The 20,715-nt window shown below is 36.4% G+C and overlaps 2 protein-coding genes across 2 annotated transcripts; one reads left to right on the forward strand and one right to left on the reverse strand.

Annotated features, from left to right (window-relative positions):
* Nucleotides 1,438-14,342, forward strand: LOC109224388 (probable receptor-like protein kinase At5g61350). Its single transcript, XM_019388969.1, has 20 exons — nt 1,438-1,842; nt 1,977-2,078; nt 3,307-3,389; nt 3,533-3,617; nt 3,707-3,793; nt 4,190-4,251; nt 4,380-4,561; nt 4,678-4,738; nt 5,103-5,280; nt 5,745-5,783; nt 5,869-5,930; nt 6,048-6,084; nt 6,610-6,659; nt 7,311-7,380; nt 7,844-7,916; nt 8,395-8,471; nt 8,552-8,620; nt 9,166-9,222; nt 9,635-9,700; nt 11,413-14,342. Exons 1-20 carry the CDS (start codon nt 1,756-1,758, stop codon nt 14,110-14,112), a joined length of 4,227 nt encoding a protein of 1,408 aa, XP_019244514.1. The 5' UTR covers nt 1,438-1,755; the 3' UTR covers nt 14,113-14,342.
* Nucleotides 14,983-20,045, reverse strand: LOC109223804 (SNF1-related protein kinase catalytic subunit alpha KIN10-like). The gene is made up of 11 exons (XM_019388239.1): nt 19,907-20,045; nt 19,072-19,259; nt 18,697-18,881; nt 18,424-18,606; nt 18,201-18,332; nt 17,914-18,099; nt 17,360-17,449; nt 16,941-17,024; nt 16,101-16,226; nt 15,798-16,025; nt 14,983-15,384 (listed from the first exon to the last, which is right to left on the reverse strand). The coding sequence occupies exons 2-11, from the start codon at nt 19,253-19,255 to the stop codon at nt 15,268-15,270; spliced, it is 1,515 nt and encodes a 504-aa protein (XP_019243784.1). The 5' UTR covers nt 19,256-19,259; nt 19,907-20,045; the 3' UTR covers nt 14,983-15,267.

Consider the following 20,715-nt stretch of genomic DNA (forward strand, 5'->3'; position numbering starts at 1 on the left):
CTATTAAGTTCAACTGAGATTCAGCCTTTAACTCTTCACTAATTGGTTTAGCAATTATTTGTTCAAATAGATCTAAATATATAAATTAATAAGAAAAGGTTATAAATTTACTGAGCGGAAGGACTCTATATGTGCATTGTTGTACATCCATATTTTCCATGTTTCTTTGTTCACCATCTGGCGTTTCGAAAAATACATAGGAGATGTCTTTTCTTTTTAATTTTATGTTCTGTGAGACAAACATTTTTTTTTCTTCGAGGTATTTGTTTGTTGTGTTTTCCCAAGTATTCATGGCCAGTATGATCATCAATAGCTTATCGGCCTCTTCCAATGTTTGGATGGATCCAACTCATCCTTGAGTACTTGATAAACAATACTCTTCTCCGATCCATAATAAGTGATTAATTTGCTTTGGACACACTCATTAAGAAAATGCTAAATTCTAAATAAAAATAATTAGTGTGACTAAACTACCCTTCATTAAATGTTGAACCATAGTTATAGTAGCACTTACTTCTCTTCTCAAATGTGATGAGTAAATGATTTTTTCGGGATACGTACATAGGAATAATTTCGGAAAAATAAATTGAATTTTTTCTTGATTATATAAACGAACACTTATTTTGGACCAAAATAAAAAAATAAATTAATCACTTATTATGGACCGGAGGAAAGTATTAAAGTTAGTGCTAGTTCTATTTCGAAAAGGTTAGTTTACCTTAAAAACGTGACACGAATAACATGACAAATCCCATGCCTATACTTTGGGAGCTTCGTTTGCCGATCTCTTCTCCCTGCCCCCTATAATACGAGAATATAAGCTTCGGTTTGGCCATAAATAATTTTTTTATATTTAAAAAAAATAAAGAATGTTGTTTAGTTATAAAAAGTGATCAGTTTTTGGGTAGTTTTGAAAATGAAATTTTCATCCCAACCAAAAAAAAGAAAATGAAAATTTCAAAGTTATTTCCCGTTTGGACATATATTCCCAAATACCTTTTGAAAAAGCTGATTTAATATGAGAAAAATAAGAAATTTTATGCATTTTACAAATATAAAACGGGGGTTACCATTTTTAAAAATTTGAAGAGAATTAAAAATATTATATTTAAAATGATGATGAAAATTAAACTATGTACTCCCTCCGTTTTAATTTACATGTAAAGCAGGTTGACCTGAGACGGAGTTTAGGAAAGTAAGAAAAACTTTTGAAATTTACAATTAGAGCGTATCCTAATATTTGTGTGGTTATAAAAAAAATTTAATATGAGAAAAATAAGAAATAAATAATTAAATTATTTTTAAATATAAAAATATTAATACTATCGCATAAATCAAGATGGGAAAAGTACTTTCATTTATTTTATTGGGGACACAATCCCTTTTTTTTAAAGGGAACGGCTGGTGCAATTTGTGGCTTATAAATATGAATGGAAGACTTTACCTCTGAATCCTTTTTTCCCCAAGTGAAAAAATTGGGGTACTTTATTCTTGAGAACGAAAGCTCTCCCAGTAACGCCAAAATCGTATACGATTGAAAAAAATTCTAGAGAGAGAGAAAGAAGACCAAGATGAGGATAGAGAGAGTGAAGGACCACGTAAACGAATACAGTCCATGTATGTAATGAAGGATTCTTGGGAGAACACGATACAACTACAATTCGCCTTTATACCCTTCTTCACCTGCAATTAAGTTTCTTCAGTTCAGTACTAGTACTTCTTCTATTATAGCTCTCTTAATTTTTCTCGCTTACAATGTCCGGCGACGCTTCTGCTTCTGTTTCTGTTTCTTCTTCTGGGTTTTGTTTGGAGGGCCTTGATGATGTTCAAGATTATCCATGGGTCAGTAATTTTTTTTTCTCTCTCTCTCAATCCCAATTACAAGGCCACCGTTATTGGGCCTTATTTCCTGTTTGGTCTATTTAGTCTCTTTGATTCTGATACTTACTTGTTCTGGAATTTTTTGATGAATGTAGGCCAATGAAGGAGAGCCATCTATGTCGTGGGACAGGTATAGTCATCTATATGATATAGTGCAAACGGGCAACAAAGCATACCGTGAGAACAGATGGGACGAGGTAAATTTTCATTTTCTTGATAAACATATTTTCTTTAGTCAATGTACCTGTGTTACTCACTAACGTTGTCTATTAAAGAATTGAGAACTGAAGATTTCGAACCAAGAAACAATAAAAAAAAACAGAAAGAGACGTGCAATTTAACTGCCTTCGACTTGATTGCCTTTCAGAAATGTCGCAATTGGGGAATCCCAAGAACATGACTTGTTTCCAGGGGTAACTTTATATGGAATTGATTGATCACATATATCTGAAACCATTATATTCATCTCTAACAATCTTGGCTATGTTAGTAGTGATCTCATGAATCTTGCCTGTATCTTCTTCATTGCTAGAAGAAGTTTTGAAAAATGTTTCACTTTGGGAAATCATCTTATGAACCATGTCTATCATTTGGTTGGGTATAAGTAGGTGGCATATTTGATCATAAAAGTTGGATGATAGGGCATGAGAATAGTATTTTGGTGATATTTAGCATAAAGGATCGAAACAGTGTTTAGGTGTTGGTTGAAGCAAGTAATATGGAGTACGAGTGAGTGATACTTGGAAAGGAAACTGACCTCCTTTCATAATTTCGTGAAAATATTGTTTGGTAACTGAAAACTAGAAAATGGTTCATCATGGAAAATATTTTTTCCCATAGCAAAACACACCCTTGTCCTTTTATTTTTCATCTTCTTTTTATGAGGTATGGTACCTTTCTGTATTCTGTAACTCAAAATATTTATTTTGTTAGCAATCAAAACTTTTATCTTAGGCATTAGAAAGATGCATAAGATGTAAGCCGAAGTGTTTATGAACTCCCTTTCTCATGGTTTATGAAGAATGGACTAGCTTCTTTTTTTTTTTTTTTTTTTTTTGCTGTGTTTCTTGAGGAGTTGAAGTTTCTCGGGCAGTTCGATAATCTAAAGATTTGGAGAAAATCTTGAGACTTAGGGATCTGAATTTAGTGCATGTGGTCCAATATCCATCTGTAACTACATGACACAGGTAATTCAAGGTGGTTGAGGGGTCTGGTTTGAAGTAATGTTCTTGATGTTGTTCTGACAACATACAAGTGCCTAGTCTAGTGATCAACATTTTTCGTTAATGTTGGCCATTACTAGCCCCTTCACAAGAATGATTTTCAGGCTTTAATGTGTTATTTGATCATGATTAAAAAGGCTTGTGTTCTTGCATAGTTGCGTTTATCTTCTTCTGTTCTCAATTAGTCTGTTTCCTTGGTCAGGCTATCAATTGTTACACAAGAGCTAACAACACTAGGCCAAATGATCCTATTATTCTTAGCAACAGATGCGCTTCATACCTCAGGTAAATTTTATTTAATGCCTGGTACTTATGCATATTGAATGTTCCATTGTGATTCATCTCTGTTGACTTTGCCATCTTTACTCTGTGTTTTCTATTTGACTGCTAGCCAGTTCCCAAGTGGCTGAACTTAGTTTTTCGTCCAGGTTTAGCCAATTTCTGAAAAGTAGAACTGCATCAGATTCAGAATACAGGCCATTGAGTGGGTTGGATCCTACAACACTTGCTGGGGTATGTCTGATTTTTGCTATAGTCTATGATTTCAATCTTCTCAATACGAGGTTTTGCAGCAAATTTAAATTGTTTTACTTCAATGTCAGCTTGCATTAAAGGATGCTGAGAAGGTGATGCATCTGCAGAACAATTCAGTAAACTCATATATTCTGAAGGCAAACTCACTCATTTTGGTAAGGACATTATATGTTGTGCATCATTAACTTGAAAAACACATGGTTTCAACATGGGTGGACTTTGGAACATAGCCTAATTTTCTATTTCCTTATTTTGTTGTTTCCTAAACTCTTTATACTTTGAGGTGGGGAAATAACTAATTTGGGGTTGTCCTAGTGTGTGGGGACGACGTAATATTCGTTGTTCTATCATGAGAGTGGCACATACTTCAATTGTCTAATTCACTCAATGGTCTTATGTTATCTCGTCAAATGCTTATTTCTTTACTAGTGAACTAGTTTGTAACTGTTTGAATGTAGTGAAGGTGATTGCCATACTTCCAATCTCTTGTTAAGTATTTGGTTGGCTGATAATCTTTTTGGACACTCATCTCATATTTCTTGAATTGCCAGTTAGAAAAAAATGAGCTAGCCCAAGATGTAATCCGTTCAGGCCTTCAAGTGAATCCTCTAAGGTAAAGCAAATTATGGTAATTTGCATAACTATAGCATGCTTTCCATGTTTGTTTCTGTTTCCCAGAAGCATTTTGATAAAGTTTGATTATGTGGTGAGTTCTTAATCACTGTTTCTTCTGCGATGTAGCAATCCCCTTCTAAATTTGGAGAAATCGATCAAAGCTACACTTGGAACGAGAAGCCACGGGATACCACAGCGCAGTGATGATTTTGACTGTACTCTGTGCTTAAAGCTATTATATGAACCTATAACAACTCCTTGTGGACATTCTTTTTGCCGTGCATGCCTCTTCCAATCAATGGACCGATGTAAGTTTTATATTTGCCTACCTATCTACCTCGGCTTCTTTTTATATATTGAATTACGACCATCGTATTCTCATCTCCTTACTCTTATTTTACTCTTTGGATGAAATTTTTTCTAGATAACAGATGCCCATTGTGCCGAACAGTTCTTTTCATTAGTCCCAGAACATGTGCAATCAGGTTAGTTGCTTATGGTACATCCTCCCATTGTACTTCGTTTTACACTTTACTGCTGAGACTACAGCTTCTCTATTTTTCTTTTTCTTTTTGGGATAGTAATTGATCCTACTGGTATTCGTCATTCAGTCACATGCTTCGTTGCTTCCTCTCTTTTAATGCTATAAAAGAGATGGATTGTCTGGACCAAAAGTCTTCCTGCAAAAGGAATGAAATATCGTGTCTGTACCTTTACACTCCTTGATGACTGTTCTCACTAATATTAATGAGTTTATTGAACACATTTTTGTCCCATGTGGCTAAGATTGCCTTATCTATATTTTGTCTTGTGTGGCTACTGCCTCATTCTTATTTTGCACTTTTTCAGTGTAACATTGAATAACATAATAGAAAAGAATTTTCCCGAGGAATATGCTGAAAGGAAGGCTGAGAATGACAGTCTTATAAACCTTGGTGTTGACTTGCTGCCTCTTTTTGTCATGGACGTTATTCTACCATGCGAGAAGCTTGCACTTAACATTTTTGAACCTCGTTACAGACTTATGGTGAGTGCTGCTTAACTATTATATTCTTGAGTATTAGTGTAGAATGCAGTTTTGCCTCTTTCGCATGGTTGTCACGACCTAGATGAACCATCATTATTGTATTTCCAGATCTTTTCTTCTCAAAAAAAAAAAAAAAAAAAGAGTTCTATTACCTATGGCCCCAATTGTTGTGTCTTAGTTTACTAGATATATAGATGAGAAGAAAAAGGTTTGAAAGAAAATTTACTTTTGTGCTACTTTGACATAATGATAAGATTAGGTAAAAAATGTGTGGATGGTTGAACTTATCACCAATAGTAGAAGTTCTAGTTATTGAAAAAAAGAAGTAGGATTATCCTATTTAGTTAATTCTCCCAAAAAAAAAACGATACCGCTCAATCTGTGAGGCCTGCTTACTTTTGCAAGAGATGGCCTCCTATTTTAGTTCGTCTTGCAGAAGTTTACAAATTGTTTTGTTGAAACAGGTTAGGAGGATAATGGAAGGAAATCGTCGAATGGGAATGGTAGTTTCCTTTGATTTCTCCGCAGTTGTTATTATTGGTTTTGCAGTCTTCACTTTTGGCTGAGGCTTCACCATTAATCATGCAGGCTGTTGTTGATCCTACGACGGGTTCGATAGCTGATTATGCTTGTGAAGTGGAGATTATAGAGTAGGTGTTTTGCGAGCTGTTCAGATTTTGGGGATATCTTTTACGTTTATTCTTCTAAAGATTCCATCATTTTATTCTTGTTTTATAGAAATTGATAACCTGCATCTCTTCGTGTAGATGTGAGCCACTTCCAGACGGGCGTTTCTATCTGGAGGTGAATATCAGCTCTTTGTCTCATCCCATTATCTGCCTTTTTTTTTGTACCATGAGCCTTCCTTTAGCATTGCTTATTTACTACTTACGAGTTCATTAATATGAGGGTGCTAACTGCTATATGAGGACTTTTAAGTGTAAAATAATCAACTTTCTTTACCACACAATAAAGCATGTATAATATAGCATCCATGTACAATATCCTTGGTGCACCTGACCGTTTGTGTCAAAATGAACACTATAGCTACTTTTTGTGCCCCTAAGCAAGTGAAAATGTTCTTCTTGAACACTGAGACCAACTTTCCCTTCAGCAAATTGAGAATTTTTTTTCCTTGCCAAATAAACCCTGGTTTTGGTTGTTTCTCTTTTAAGGATGAATTAAAAAAGCTGTTGTTTCCGTCAGTGGTTTTGTCATGTCTAAATGTTCCACCATAAGTTAGCCGAAATTCTGCTGAATCTTTTCTTTCTTCATACAAATCTTCAAAGTTCTTTCAATTTGTGTCTGATTTGTCACAAATTTATGCAGGTTGAAAGTCGACGTAGATGTCGCATCGTACAATATTGGGATCAAGACGGGTTAGTTCAATTACCAACTCTTTATTGGTAGAGATGGAAATGGGTAGTTAAGTTTAAAAAGTAGTAAGAATAAAGGAAAATGCAGAAAAGTAACTTCTGACCTTTCCTGTGCGTTTATGTAAGCAGGAGATATGTAGGAAAAGCAGTTCAAAAAGTTCACAATAAGTCCTGGGAAAAGTGTAGGAACTTGAAGGAATTGGTTTCCTCTTGTTTTGAACTTTCCTTTTCCTTTCATACAAACGTTTTGAAGAAAATGATTTTCCTTTTTAATTTATTTCTCAGAAGTAAATCCTCTAGTCCTGGGAAAAGTGTAGGAACTTGAAGGAATTGGTTTCCTCTTGTTTTGAACTTTCCTTTTCCTTTCATACAAACGTTTTGAAGAAAATGATTTTCCTTTTTAATTTATTTCTCAGAAGTAAATTCTCTATCAAATAAAAAAAGCCAATATGTGAAATTTTACTATGGAGAGGGGATATTAGAAATATCTGGATTAGTCCTTTTATTGCTTTGCAGTGAGTCAGGAGGTTGGATCCAATATGCCATCCCAAAATATTAAGCGCAGCACCGATGCTATTATTTTTCCATTGTTTTGCTACTTTATGCTTGCTTAAGCTTGCTTTTTTATATTTTTCCTTGGCCATTATTATGAAGGTATCGTGTTGCGGAGGTTGAATGGATACAGGATATATGCCCAGCGGAAGGAACAAGAGAGAGGCATGAAGTAAGTTGTACAGCATTTCCTCTGAGAGAGATTTGTTGATCCATTTCATGTAGGATCTTTATTTTTGTGGCATATGAATCTTTTCTTCTTTACCTGCTAAAAGAAAGTTTCTTGTTTCTTGTGTCTCTCTGGTTGAGTATTTTTTGGGCAAAATGTTTTTTCGGGATTCCTCTGAAAATTCAACTAGATAATTGACAGCCTTATATTTCATATGAGAAAATGTTTCCATTCTCTCTTATTGACCATTGAATTATGATGGAAATAGCTCGTTTCCGTCTCTCAATGCTTACTGATATATACTGTGTGTATTTGTGTGTATGTACTTGTATACTCTGTGCGCATTTGTGCCTTGCTTCACCAGGAACTAATTCATTGTCAACCGCTTAATGCATTTCAAACTCTAGCTTGTCGCTCAAGTGTCTTAGCTATAAATGTTCAATTGTAATTTGTCAATTGCTGATAGTTACTGGAGATGGCAAATAAGGCGGCGGCATTTGCTCAACAGTGGTTGAGGAACGCACAAGAAGTGGCAGGAGGTAAAGTCATTAATAGAGTTTTCCTTTTCTTGTCTCCTTTGTGGCAAATGATTGTAATAGGTCCATTTGTGGGATGAGATTTGATGTTCTTTTTTTGGTAATAGCGATTTGATGTCTTTTGATCCTTCAATACATAGCGACAACACTTTCATAGATAGATTTTGAAACTAGAAGTACCACTTGCATTGATAGGTGTTAGATTTTTGAAGGCTTGATATACATGCTACCGCACTTCCGTAAATGCCACACCTTGTTGGTGTGATATCAATGGAACCTTTTGAACTATCAAAAAATAGTTTTATCAATCAAAATCGGGTGAACATGACCTGGAAAACTTGTCGTCCTTGTCAATCTAGTAATATATTGGATGGCTTCAGCAGAGAACTGACCTTAGTGTTTCTGCTTTGTGTATTTAGTAGAGCTATTCTTTTTGGCTAATATCCTTTTGGTAACATCATGACCTAGACTTTGCCTGCAGATCGTAGACGCGCAGAACTCTTCAAAGCTGAAGGATTGATGCCATCGCCACAGGATCCTGAGCGTTTAAGTTTTTGGGTAACACTTGAATCCATGTTCAAGTTAAAAACAAGTAGTAGACATGAATTAGTTATATTTTGGCGTCTGAATAAATGCAGCTTACAACCCTGACCAGTCGTAGACCAACAGAGAAATTAGACCTGCTTCAGATAAGAGATACACATGAGGTATTTGTTCTTTAGCACTTCATTTAAACTATCTTTTTCTTGAACTCCTTTCTTCAAGAACAAGGTCTCGCCACGCCAATGGAGGTTGCTTGTAGCATGTCTTGAGCACTAGGCTAAAAGGGCAGCTGAGCAACTAAAGCGAATTGCCTTACATATTCTAACATAGGACAAGAAGGATTAGAAACGTACTCGTAGGTATAAAGCCAAGGGCGGATCTAATGCTTCGACATTGAGTTCATCCGAACCCAGTATTTTCGATGGGGAGTAAGGATTTTATGTGAAAATCCCGAAACTTTCAACGAATATTAGGTCTTAACCCATAATTTGAATAGTACACTGAGTTCTGCTAAGAACCCTTAAAGATCGAACCTATGAAATTAAAATCTTGAATCCGTCTCTGTCAAAGCCATGTTTCTTAAGCACTAATATCCCTTGAATTACTTGAGGAGCTATTACAAGTGGAATGTTCTATATCTTTTCTCTGGGATTCTTTCTTGATTAGTCACTTTTTACTATTTGTTGATTGTGCTTAATTTATTCTGCAGAGGATAAGGCGAGGACTCCTATACATGAAAGCAGAAGAACAAGGATGCCGACTGCAATAATATTTGGTGAACATGTAATAGTTTCTTTACATGAAAGCAGGAGGACAAGGCTGCCGCTGCAATGAATTTTTGGTCGATATGTAATTAATTCTTATTTGTAATATATGATTGATTGTTGTGTAAAGCTCATATATATAGGCTTATTTGATTTCAACATTTTTTGATCCACATTTCCAATATTGATGGATCCTCAACCCAACTCTCCTCTTTCAGAGAGATGTATTGTTGACTTCAACTATTCTTTATTGTAAAGACCTGGACTGTTATTGACTTAGGTTATTCTTTTGTTGTGAACGGTGGGTCGATCCCGCGATACACAGTAAAACTAAACGACGAATTTCGTAGCTTCATCACATTTTCACCTCACTGCTCTCTCACAAACTCTACTTGCTTTTTGCTCTTATCTCAGCTGTTGATGCTACTTGTATCAATGACGCCGAGTTCTGCTGGTTTCGAGGCTTATTCAAGATCATCAGTAAGATATTAACAATTCTAATTGTCTATTTTTCTGTCTTCATTCTGATTTACTCTATACTTATGCTGCTATTACCATGATCTTCGTAATTGTTGGATTCTTAGTTGTAACAACAACAAACGCAGTGAAATCCCACTAGTGAGGTTTGGAGAGGGTAGTGTGTACACAGACCTTACCCCTATACCTATATTATGAAGGTAGAGAGGTTGTTTCCGAAAGACCCTCGGCTAAAAATTGTTGGATTCTTAGCACAATGGCAAAAAAGGAGTATCAAAGTAGAGGTATATAGTACATGATTGACGAGAGGTTGAAATGGCTTTTTATCAACGCACATAACAAGTATTAAAGGAGATAGGATCGTGAGTTTGAGTTGCTGAAATTTTCCATTATGTATAGGCTTTTTCATGGCTTTTGGGTGCATCCATGATCAAGCTTTAAAAAGTATTAGTAGACATTAATAGTAATTTATGTTTTGTTGCCCGAATAAATGCTTCTTAACACACTTGAGAAATTAGACCTGCTTCTAGAGATACGGTGGACGTTGCTTGTAACATCATGAGCACTGGCTAATGGCCGTTGACCCGGCGGAAGCAGGATTTTTACTAAGGGGATTCAGGAAGAAAAAAAAAAACACAAAAAAGCGAAAGGAATTATTAGATATACGTGTAGATGGTCAAAAAGCCGCGTTTTTAGGCACTAATATCCCTTTTTTATTATTTGTTGATTGTGCTTAATTTATCTGTAGAGGATAAGGCGAGGATTCCTTTACGTGAAAACAGAAGAACAAGGCTGCCAACTTCAATAATATTTGGTGAACATGTTATAGTTCCTTTAAATAAAAGCAGAAGGACAAGGCTGCCGGCTACAATGAATTTTTTGGTCGATATGTAATTAATTCCACTATTTATACTATATGACTGATTTTTTTATTTATTGAAAAAATGATTGATATTGTATAAAGCTCATTTATATAAGGCCTATTTGATTTCAATAGTTTTTATCCATATTTCAGACATGTAACGACTCTTATCGCGGCAAAATATGGACAGTAAGAATTCACATAGCCGACTATCAATTTGCTTGGATTCGAGGTGTAGTTATTGTTTTCAGCTTTCTTTATGCCATACAAGGATGAATGTAAATTGATTTTATTAAGTATTCGCAAATGGACTTATTGCTATGTTCATTCCAGCTACAATATTTTGCGTACAAGGAAGCAATTACCTTTCAAGGCTCTTACTTTTTTCTCCATCAATTAGTTAGTTTAGATCAATAATCGTTTTAATTAACCGAAAAAATCAGTTGATTAGAGAATTAGGGACAATAAGAGAGACCATAATCCCAACTTACTTAACTGGCATTAATGAAGATAAATTAAAATTCCAAAAACTTGGGTGATTTGGTCCCACAACTTGCATAAGCTAAGGCAGATTATCTGATTCTGCTATTGATGATAGCCATTTCCCTTCAAAGGTCAACTAATTAACAATCTTTTCTTTAAGCATTATATTCCCAGCTGGATACGCGCTTTTGGACTTTTGTGTTTGTTGTTAGTTAATCAAATCATTTCTTATAATTTAAAACTGTTTGTGGGGACTTAACAGAAAAAAGCTCTCAAATACTAAATTCTTCCAAGAAAAAGTCTACATTTTTCAAACAACTATACAAGATGGCACGTTCTATGCTAACATGTTAACAACTAATGTTCTTTCATTTTTAGCCATTTCATTAAGCTCACAATATTCTTCTTGACCTTTACAAACATAAACGTGCTACTCTTACACTATTTGCTATCCTTATGTCTATTCAAAAATTCTACTAGTAATTCTAACATCAAGAATCTTGCTCTCACACAACAAAATATGAGAGGAAGAAAACACCATTTTGTCATTTTTGCTTTTCTTGTACTGTATTTTGCAAATATAGCCACTTCAACTTCTAAAGGAAAATTTACACCAGCTGATACTTATCTGATCAATTGTGGATCCCCTGATACTACATTGCTTGATGATGGAAGGACTTTTAAGTCTGATCCTCAATCTGCTTCTTACTTGTCTACTGATCAGACTATTTTAGCTTCTGTTAAATCTTTACAAGAAAAGGTTTCTTTTTCTTCTGAATCTTTGTTGTATCAAACAGCAAGAATATTTGAAAGTGAATCTTTGTATAGATTTCTTGTTTTTCAACCAGGCAGGCATTGGGTGCGTTTGTATTTTTATCCTCTTTCACATCCAAATTACAATCTAACAAGTGCTATGTTCAGTGTTTCTTGTGATAGTATTGTTTTACTGCATGATTTCTCAGTGAAGGATACTAGTAAAACACTGTTCAAAGAGTATCTTATTAATATTACTTCATCTCAATTTACCCTCAAATTTTCACCTCAGAAGAAATCTTTTGCTTTTATCAATGCTATTGAGTTTGTCTCAGCACCAGATGATCTCATTCCTGATTCAGCTGCTGCAGTTTCTCCTGTTGGTGATTTCAATGGCTTGTCTAAATTCGCGTTTGAAGTAAGTTATCGGCTTAATATTGGAGGGTCAATTGTCACACCTAAAAATGATACATTGTGGAGGACATGGTTGCCTGATGATCAGTATATGGTGTTTCCACAAGGAGCTCAGAATGTGTCGGTTCCTCCTAAGACGATCAAATATCCGGATGGAGGTGCAACGCCTTTGATTGCTCCACGTTGGGTTTATGCCACAGCTGATAGGATGGCTGATGCTGGGGTTGCAAACTCGAATTTTAAGCTAACGTGGGAGATGAACGTTGATCCGAGCTTTTCCTACTTGATCAGAATGCATTTCTGTGATATTGTTAGCAAAGGCCTAAATGAGTTATACTTCAATGTCTATATTAATGAGATAATGGGGGTCTCTAGTCTTGACCTCTCAACACTCACTTCAGATTTGGCCACCCCTTATTACAAAGACTTTGTGCTCAATGCCACTGCCATCACCAATGGCTCGATCATCGTGCAGGTGGGGCCCGCGGCTGATGTTCTGTCTAGCCTCCCAAATGCCATCCTCAATGGGTTAGAGGTCATGAAGATAAGCAACATGGCAGGAAGTTTGGATGGGCTGTTCTCATCTGGTGGACCGAATGCAGGCCTAGTGCCAAAATCTCGCGGTATGAGAATTGCTGCTGCTTTTGGATTGGCAATGGGGGTTACAGCAATAGTACTGCTTGTAATGGGCATTGTTAGGTGGCGACAGAAACCAAAAAATGGTTGGGAAAGACAGAAGACATTCTCTTCTTGGCTTCCTCTCAATGCCAGTTACTGTAGTTTCATGTCAAGCAAGAGCAAGACTAGTTGTTCAACAATCATATCCTCTGGCCTCAACTTTGGCCGGCTTTTCACTTTCAATGAAATCAAGATTGCAACAAAAAACTTTGATGAAAAGGCAGTCATTGGTGTTGGAGGCTTCGGAAAAGTCTACCTCGGTGAATTGGAAGATGGAATAAAACTCGCCATAAAACGAGGAAATCCATCATCCTCACAAGGTATAAACGAATTCAGAACTGAAATTGAGTTGCTATCCAAGCTTAGGCATAGACATCTTGTTTCACTCATTGGGTATTGCGATGAACAATCAGAAATGATTCTTGTCTATGAGTACATGTCTAATGGTCCTCTTCGCGACCACATTTATGGTTCCACTTTGCCAACACTATCATGGAGACAAAGGCTCGAAATTTGCATAGGAGCTGCTCGAGGACTACACTACCTTCACACTGGATCAACTCAAGGAATAATACACCGCGATATAAAAACCACAAACATCCTCCTGGATGAGAACTTTGTTGCAAAGATGGCTGATTTTGGCTTGTCAAAAACCGGACCTTCACTGGAGCAAACGCACGTTAGCACAGCAGTGAAGGGTAGTTTTGGTTACCTTGATCCTGAATACTTCAGAAGACAACAACTAACAGAAAAATCTGATGTTTACTCATTTGGGGTAGTCCTATTTGAGGTATTATGTGCAAGGCCTGCACTTGATCCAGCATTGCCAAGGGAACAAGTAAATTTAGCAGAGTGGGCAATGCAGCAGCACAGAAAGGGTTCTCTGGAGAAGATCATGGACCCTAATCTTGCAGGAACCATTAGGCCCGAGGCGTTAAGGAAATATGTGGAAGCTGCAGAGAAATGCTTGGCAGAATATGGGGTTGATAGGCCTACAATGGGAGATGTTTTGTGGAACTTAGAATATGCTTTGCAACTTGAAGGAGCATCCCCACAGACTGATCTTCCGGAGGAGAATGAGAATGAAAATTCAAAGCCAAGTTCTTCAGAACAACCTGGGACGAATCTGAAGGCCAATAAAGAGGAGCAGCTAATTAACATCAATGATGATTCTGGAGTGGTGGTTGGTTCTCCTATGTTCTTAGAAGATTTTCAAGGAAGATAACTGATATTACACCAACTCCTTTTTATTTTATTTTTTGATTTTCTGCTTTTGATGTTTTTACTTTACTTCTCAAGCAATCTTGGTTTATCTGTGATTGATTTCCTGTTTAGGTCATGATTGACTGGAGACATCCCTAAGTTTGTCTGTATAAGAGGATCTAATTGAGTTTCACTTTTAAGTACTTGTAGCTATATTTACAGATTTATCTTCACTCAGGTGTTATTTTTCCATACTTATTGTTGTTTTCCAATAGAACTGACAAAAACCTGTAAACTGTTAGATGGCAGAATATTGCGTTGAAGTTCCTCAATCTCCTTAATTCAGTTTCGACCGCCAACGTTCCTTTGCTAAAGCGGGTGGTAATGTCTTATGACATCGTCGAAATCTTGATTGTGTCAAAACTCCATTCTGATTTCGGTATTTGAAAGGAAATATGAGTTAATTTAATACTTTACCCAATATGGGAAGCGTCTATAGATAATGGTTATTATTACGAACTAGATTGTTCTACACTTCTTACATGCATAAATTGGTTGTATGAGTTGCGACTTGAAGCTTAGTTTCTTACATAGACCGGTGCATAAATTGGTTTTTACGCAGAAATAGAATGAACTAAAAGATAAAATTTTACTGGAATGTATAGAAGTATATTTGTACAACTTTTTGTAGTATTTAAGATACTGTGGTAATACATTTCACATAACTGAAGCAGATAGAAGTATTAGGACAGTACAACAACAATAACAACAACAACAAACCCAGTATAATCCCACATAGTGGGGTCTGGAGACGGTAGTATATACGCAGACCTCACCCGTATCTCGTGTAGAGAAGTATTAGGACAGATTAAAAGTAAAAGTGTGGCAAGAATTTGAGCAAAGTATATTGTATAATCTTAATTGAGAGAAAACACCAAAACAAGTGTATGTCAGAACACTATAATCAGTAGGAAAGAAAGCTGAGAGCTCCTCACTTGTAGAGAGTATGAATCAGGAAAAGCTTACTTCTGGTAAAAAAACCGACCCATATAAAAACATGAACACAATATAATTGTGAAAAAACAACACTAGAAAACCATTCACATTGATATGTACAACAAGGTTTCTCATTGTCAGCAAAATACACAATTGCTCCAGACATCCTCTTTCTTTCCAATCATTGTGGTGCCTCCAGCTGCATAATGAAAACAGCACAGAAATCCAAGAAGAGGAACTGCGGACCGCTAATTCTTTGGAGATCAAGTAGGTATTTGTCGTCCGGAGTTTTGTAGAGCTGCAACAGGATTTACCCAAATCCACATTAGGGAGATTCAAATAGAAAAAACAGCAAAGAGCCAAATATACCCATGTACTATGAGAAAAGGTCTAAATATACCCTTAGTTATACTTTGGGTTCAAATATATCCCTGCCGTAATACTATTGGTATATTTGGCCCTTTTCCGTAGAAAAAAAAAAAGCTCCTACTAGTAGAATCACTGGTATTCCGTATTTGAATGAATTTTTCTATTTTCCCTTTTTTTGGTGAACATGATTCAGCGATCGATGTAACTGAATACTAGATGCTCGGTCATAGACGATAGATTAGAACTGACACAAAAACTGCTGTCCAAATTTATGCATCAGTTATCAAATATATGAAAAAAATCACTATGTTGAAAGATAATGGAACAAAGAGATGATTATACCTGCATTTCAAACTTCACAGCTGTTTGTGGCTGTAAATGCGTACTTAGGGCAGTCGCATTGCTAATAAAATGATCATCATTCATATGATTGCTGGCCATGCTATGAAAATCAAGATCGTGACACCATAAACACTTCATATTATAGTGCCCAATTTTTTTCCATCGAACATTTAGTTCTTGCAGAGTCCGAAGAACCTGATTCATGATCTCCCGTGGATTTGCTGGAGACTGACAAAGTAATCAACGATGAAATTGAGGAAATTCATACAATCTTTCCACTACATATACTGCAAGACAACTAACCTGAAGTCCAACTAGCCATTTTTTCTCTTTGGAAAATGGGTGTCTCAAATTCGCTTCTTGAGAAATTCCATTCCCAGTGGACAGCTGTAGATCAAGATTTGGAAACAATCCTGGAGAATAACCATCCTAAAGAAACACAAAAAAGTAAATATCAAGGTCAACCTAATGAATGTGGAATACTTGAGGCTATAGTAAATAGTTATGTGACATTTGAAGAAGCATAGTTCTAAACTTGGGAATAGATAGCGAAGTTACGAGTGTAATATTGTGTAAAGCCAGAACTGAAACTTGTAATAAGAGTGACAATGTGAACCATAGTAGCGGATCTTGAAATTAGTCATATGCAAAAGAATATGACTCTTGACATGCTTTGCACCTTCATATTCAAGAAAGCCAATGGATTCAATCAAGCAAATATCAGGGGAACAGCTACCTCTTCCCCCAACCCCAAACACAAAAGAGGTTCTAAAATGCTCTAGTTCTGAGTTGTAACACTACTTTTAGACTCTGATACGATCAGTAAGAAATTCAGAGATAATACAGAAAGCGCTAGGTGAATCAGAATTAGGATATAGTTGGAGAACTGCAGAACATAGTAGCATCTCTTCATCCTAATTTGTGCAAAAAAAGAGCAGCATGTCCGTAGTCAGAGTATCTCCATGTGAAGGGATTTTCACAAATTATAATTTTCCTATATGAAGTGACACAGTAGGCAGAATAGTTCATGACGATCACACAACAGCACAATGGTTCTGCATTTCACATACTCTTTTTGACAGAAAGGGTAATAAATAACAGCCCAAAAAATTTATGCTATGAAAGATAATGACTTTAGCATACCACAGATTCCTGAAACTCAGCTGCTAGATAGCCACTGGAAGCCAAGGAACGGTTGTCGTACACCAGATAGTATGCAACAGTAGCCTGAGACAGACATATAAGGAATAAACAAGCTGAAATAATTAAAAGGTTGACTACAATTCATCCCTTTGCAATCAATTTGATTGAATGCAAGCCCAAACTTCAGTTGCATCATGTGCATACAAAACCCCCCCCCCCCCCCCCCCAAAGGAGCAACATTGAAAAGCCTCAAATTCTAGGTAGAAATGTAAAATTCAAGTATATCTACAATTGCTAGATTTTTTTTCCCTTTTCCAATACCCCTTAGTAAGCATATGCAATGGAGAATAACTACAAGAAGAAAAAAGTAGTGATGCCAAAAGACAGAGTCGCAGGTAATGATGTAAGAAGCAACATACATCGTCTTGTAATCTCTTTTGCAAAGATTCGAGCAACTGGTCTCTATCAAACCCCATCCTCATTACTTGCTGGAGAATTTCTTCATCAAGCTGCAGAGTTGTAAGCAAGACAGCTTATAGTATCAGCAGGAATGGGTAAAGAGAAAGAATTGCATACCTCAAGCATTTAATAAACAAACAATAATATGCATTAGGAACGAGATATATAGGATAGATGTGATAAGCTTTTGACATCTCCAGTCAAACAAAATCCTCTGAAATGGCAGCAAGATACATAAGTTTTCCCTAATGTCGTAAAAGGAAGTGAAGATTGATAACAATGTTTTGATGTCTATTATACTTGATGATTCTTTTATGTTACCACTTGAATAAATACAGGAGTAACAAGTGGAGAAACCACAAAAACCAGTGTCCAGTATAAGTTACCGGAAATGCAGCAGCGTATTAAGTTGGATTTGAGGCAGCAGTCGACAAAAAAGGGGTAAAATCAATTGGAATCCTTTCAGCAACATACAAGATAACCTTTGTTCTTACCAAAGTAATGTCATATTTACCTTTTTGAGATGTTGCATAGCATCAGGTGGAGGGACGGCCAAATACCGAGGAAGATGAGTTTTGAACCACTGGTGCTGACGAATATCAGTCATGGTTATCCGCTTCATAGGGTCAACAATTAGCATCCTTGGTATCAAATCCCTAGCTCCAGCTGATAGATGACTTGGAAGGGTGTAGAGCCCACTCTGAATGACACATTGTCAACCATGTAAAGAACCACTACTTCAACTGTAAAAGCTCGGAAAATCAAGGGAAACCAGACAGAAAAGTATATCAATGGATGTACCTTTATTTTCTTGAAAAGGTTAGGAATATTCTCATCGTCAAAAGGAAGTGTACCACAAAGAAGAGCATATAAGATAACGCCACAACTCCAAACATCTACCTCGGGACCAGCATAAAGTTTCCCAGAGACAACCTGCAAATAAATGTTGTCGATATGACTTCAGCCTACCAGCTAAAAAGAGAAATGGTTATCTTAAAGATAACAAAACTGTACATGTTTCCACCTCAGGGGCTGCATAATTTGGACTTCCACAACTTGTCTTCAGAAAATGGCCATCTCGCATAATGTTGCTCAAGCCAAAATCTGCTATCTTTACATTGCGTCTTGCATCCAAAAGCAGATTCTCAGGCTTAAGGTCCCGATGAACCACCCTGTTCCTATGGCAGTACTCTACACCAGCAATAATCTGCCCCCAGTGAAACAACCAACCAATTATGATTTCAGTGAAAAAAGAAACTACATTCATAAAAAGACCAAGATAAAAAATCGACTCTACCTGCTGAAAAAAATGGCGAGCTTCATCTTCCTGTAACCTTCCCTTTTCTACAATATAATCAAAGAGTTCACCAGACTTAACATACTCCATCACAACATATATATCTGATGGTGTCTCTATTACTTCGTAGAGTCGTATGACATGTGGATGCACAAATAATCTACATATTTTTATTTCTCTTCTCACTGCACAAAGAAAGAGTAAATTTAGAGGCCCCGTGAATGACCTTCTAAATACAAATGAACTAAACCAAGACGTGATTCAAATAAACTTGTTTTAAACTTCACGAAAATACGTTCATGATGTAAAGAAAAAGAAAAAACAGAAACCACATCTATTGATAACATAAAGATACCCCAGGCATGAGCTTCATACATTTTTCCTCCATGTCGGGAGTCTTCATTTTTCGACGGTTAAGGATTTTGATAGCCACTTTGTGCCCAGTCTGCAAATGCTCAGCAATTTTAACTTTACCAAAGGATCCATGGCCAAGAGTTTTTCCAAGCCTGTAGTTCCTTAGAAAAGGAGTATCTGTAGTTCCACCACCTCTGCTGCTCATTTGCCTATAAAACACATGATTGACACCTCGAGCAATTTAGTCAAAACAGTTGGATACCTAGCTATTCATAGCATCAGGGTTCTGAATCACACAGTAAATCCATTCTCTTCTAAAAGCATAGTTTGTAAGATGGCGACTAGGGTTGCTGTTTCCATTCCTATCATATTTATAAAATTTCAACACCTATCAATTCGATCAAATAGACTGAGCAATTGTCACCGTTTATAGATATTGAAATGAATGCCTTCCCATTACTGATCAACTCCTATCTACCCCATTCTAAGGGACTGATGAAGCATAAATCAAAAGAAAAGAGGTTTCATACAGCAGATTAACTAAAGTTAACAACTTTAATTAGCACATTATAAAATTAGGTCAACTGAGCATCAAAGAAAGCAGATTTTAATTGAACATGATATCCAATAACAGAAACTTCGAAAGCTCCGCTAGATAAGTTATCAACTTGAGGATTCCGTAATCAATGATCAAGAAAAAAGATTAACAGCCAGATCAAGTTAAACTCAGAAACTGTAATTACTGACTCATAGCACGATTTTGCTTAACTTAAGATAAAATTAATCACAAAAACCAAGAATTTTTTGCAAATACCTTAGCAGCAGAAAATGGAAGTAAAGGAGTTAGAAAAAATACCTAGAAAGTGAATAAATTGAATTTCTGACAGTGCATGCGCGAATTTTTCTCGGGAAAGAGAGGAAAAAAGAGAGCGGAGAATTTTCAGACAGTGAAGGAAAGTGATTGGAGCTTTGTAAGTTCTCGGGTTTAGAATCTGACTCAGCAATACGTAACGGGATATGGACAAATTCGTTACATCTCTTCCACTTTGAGCCGAAAAACGACAAAACTTAGCCCAATTGCTCAATGAGGCCCGTTACAGGGGGGGAGAAATTCAAAAATAGCCAGATTTACAAGTGGTCGTTCAAAAATAGCTCAGTTTCAAAAGTAATTGAAATTTAGCCATTTTTCATATAAAGATAAATCTGAGCGAAAACACTGTTCAAACCCGAAAAATACGCCAGTATATTATGCTGGAGAGACACGGCCGAAGCGAACCATGCTAGTGCTTTCCAGCATAAGTATACTTGAATTCAGCATATTATACTGGAGTTCCAAGATAAGTATGCTGGAACTCCAACATAATATGATGGAGTTCCAGCATAAGTACACTAGAACTCCAGCAAAAAATACTAGAGTTCCAGCAAAGTATACCGGTCCAGTATAATATGCTGGAAGTTCATACACAAGTGCTCGAATCTCCAGTATATTATGCTGGAACTTTCCGTGTGTTGGAGTTCCAGCATAATATGCTGGAAGTTCATACAGAGGTGCACCGAACTCTAGTATATTATACTGGACGGGTCTCTGTTGCAGCAAAATAGTTGCTATTTTTCATTGACTTGGTAAACGCTGGCTATTTTTGAATGACCAACTGGCTAGACCGT

This window comes from Nicotiana attenuata, chromosome 3 (assembly GCF_001879085.1).
Source record: "Nicotiana attenuata strain UT chromosome 3, NIATTr2, whole genome shotgun sequence".
NCBI lineage: Eukaryota > Viridiplantae > Streptophyta > Magnoliopsida > Solanales > Solanaceae > Nicotiana > Nicotiana attenuata.

Bases quoted from the DNA above. Each gene is read 5' to 3' on its own strand.
- LOC109224388 (XM_019388969.1), top strand. From the start codon at position 1,756: ATGTCCGGCGACGCTTCTGCTTCTGTTTCTGTTTCTTCTTCTGGGTTT. The intron at 3,794-4,189 runs GTAAGGACATTA...TTGAATTGCCAG, and splicing joins AGGCAAACTCACTCATTTTG to TTAGAAAAAAATGAGCTAGC. The intron at 5,784-5,868 runs GTAGTTTCCTTT...TTAATCATGCAG, and splicing joins GAAATCGTCGAATGGGAATG to GCTGTTGTTGATCCTACGAC.
- LOC109223804 (XM_019388239.1), bottom strand. From the start codon at position 19,255: ATGAGCAGCAGAGGTGGTGGAACTACAGATACTCCTTTTCTAAGGAAC. The intron at 18,882-19,071 runs GTATGAAGCTCA...TTCTTTGTGCAG, and splicing joins TCCCGACATGGAGGAAAAAT to TGAGAAGAGAAATAAAAATA. The intron at 16,026-16,100 runs GTTAGTTGTCTT...TTACTTTGTCAG, and splicing joins AATGGCTAGTTGGACTTCAG to TCTCCAGCAAATCCACGGGA.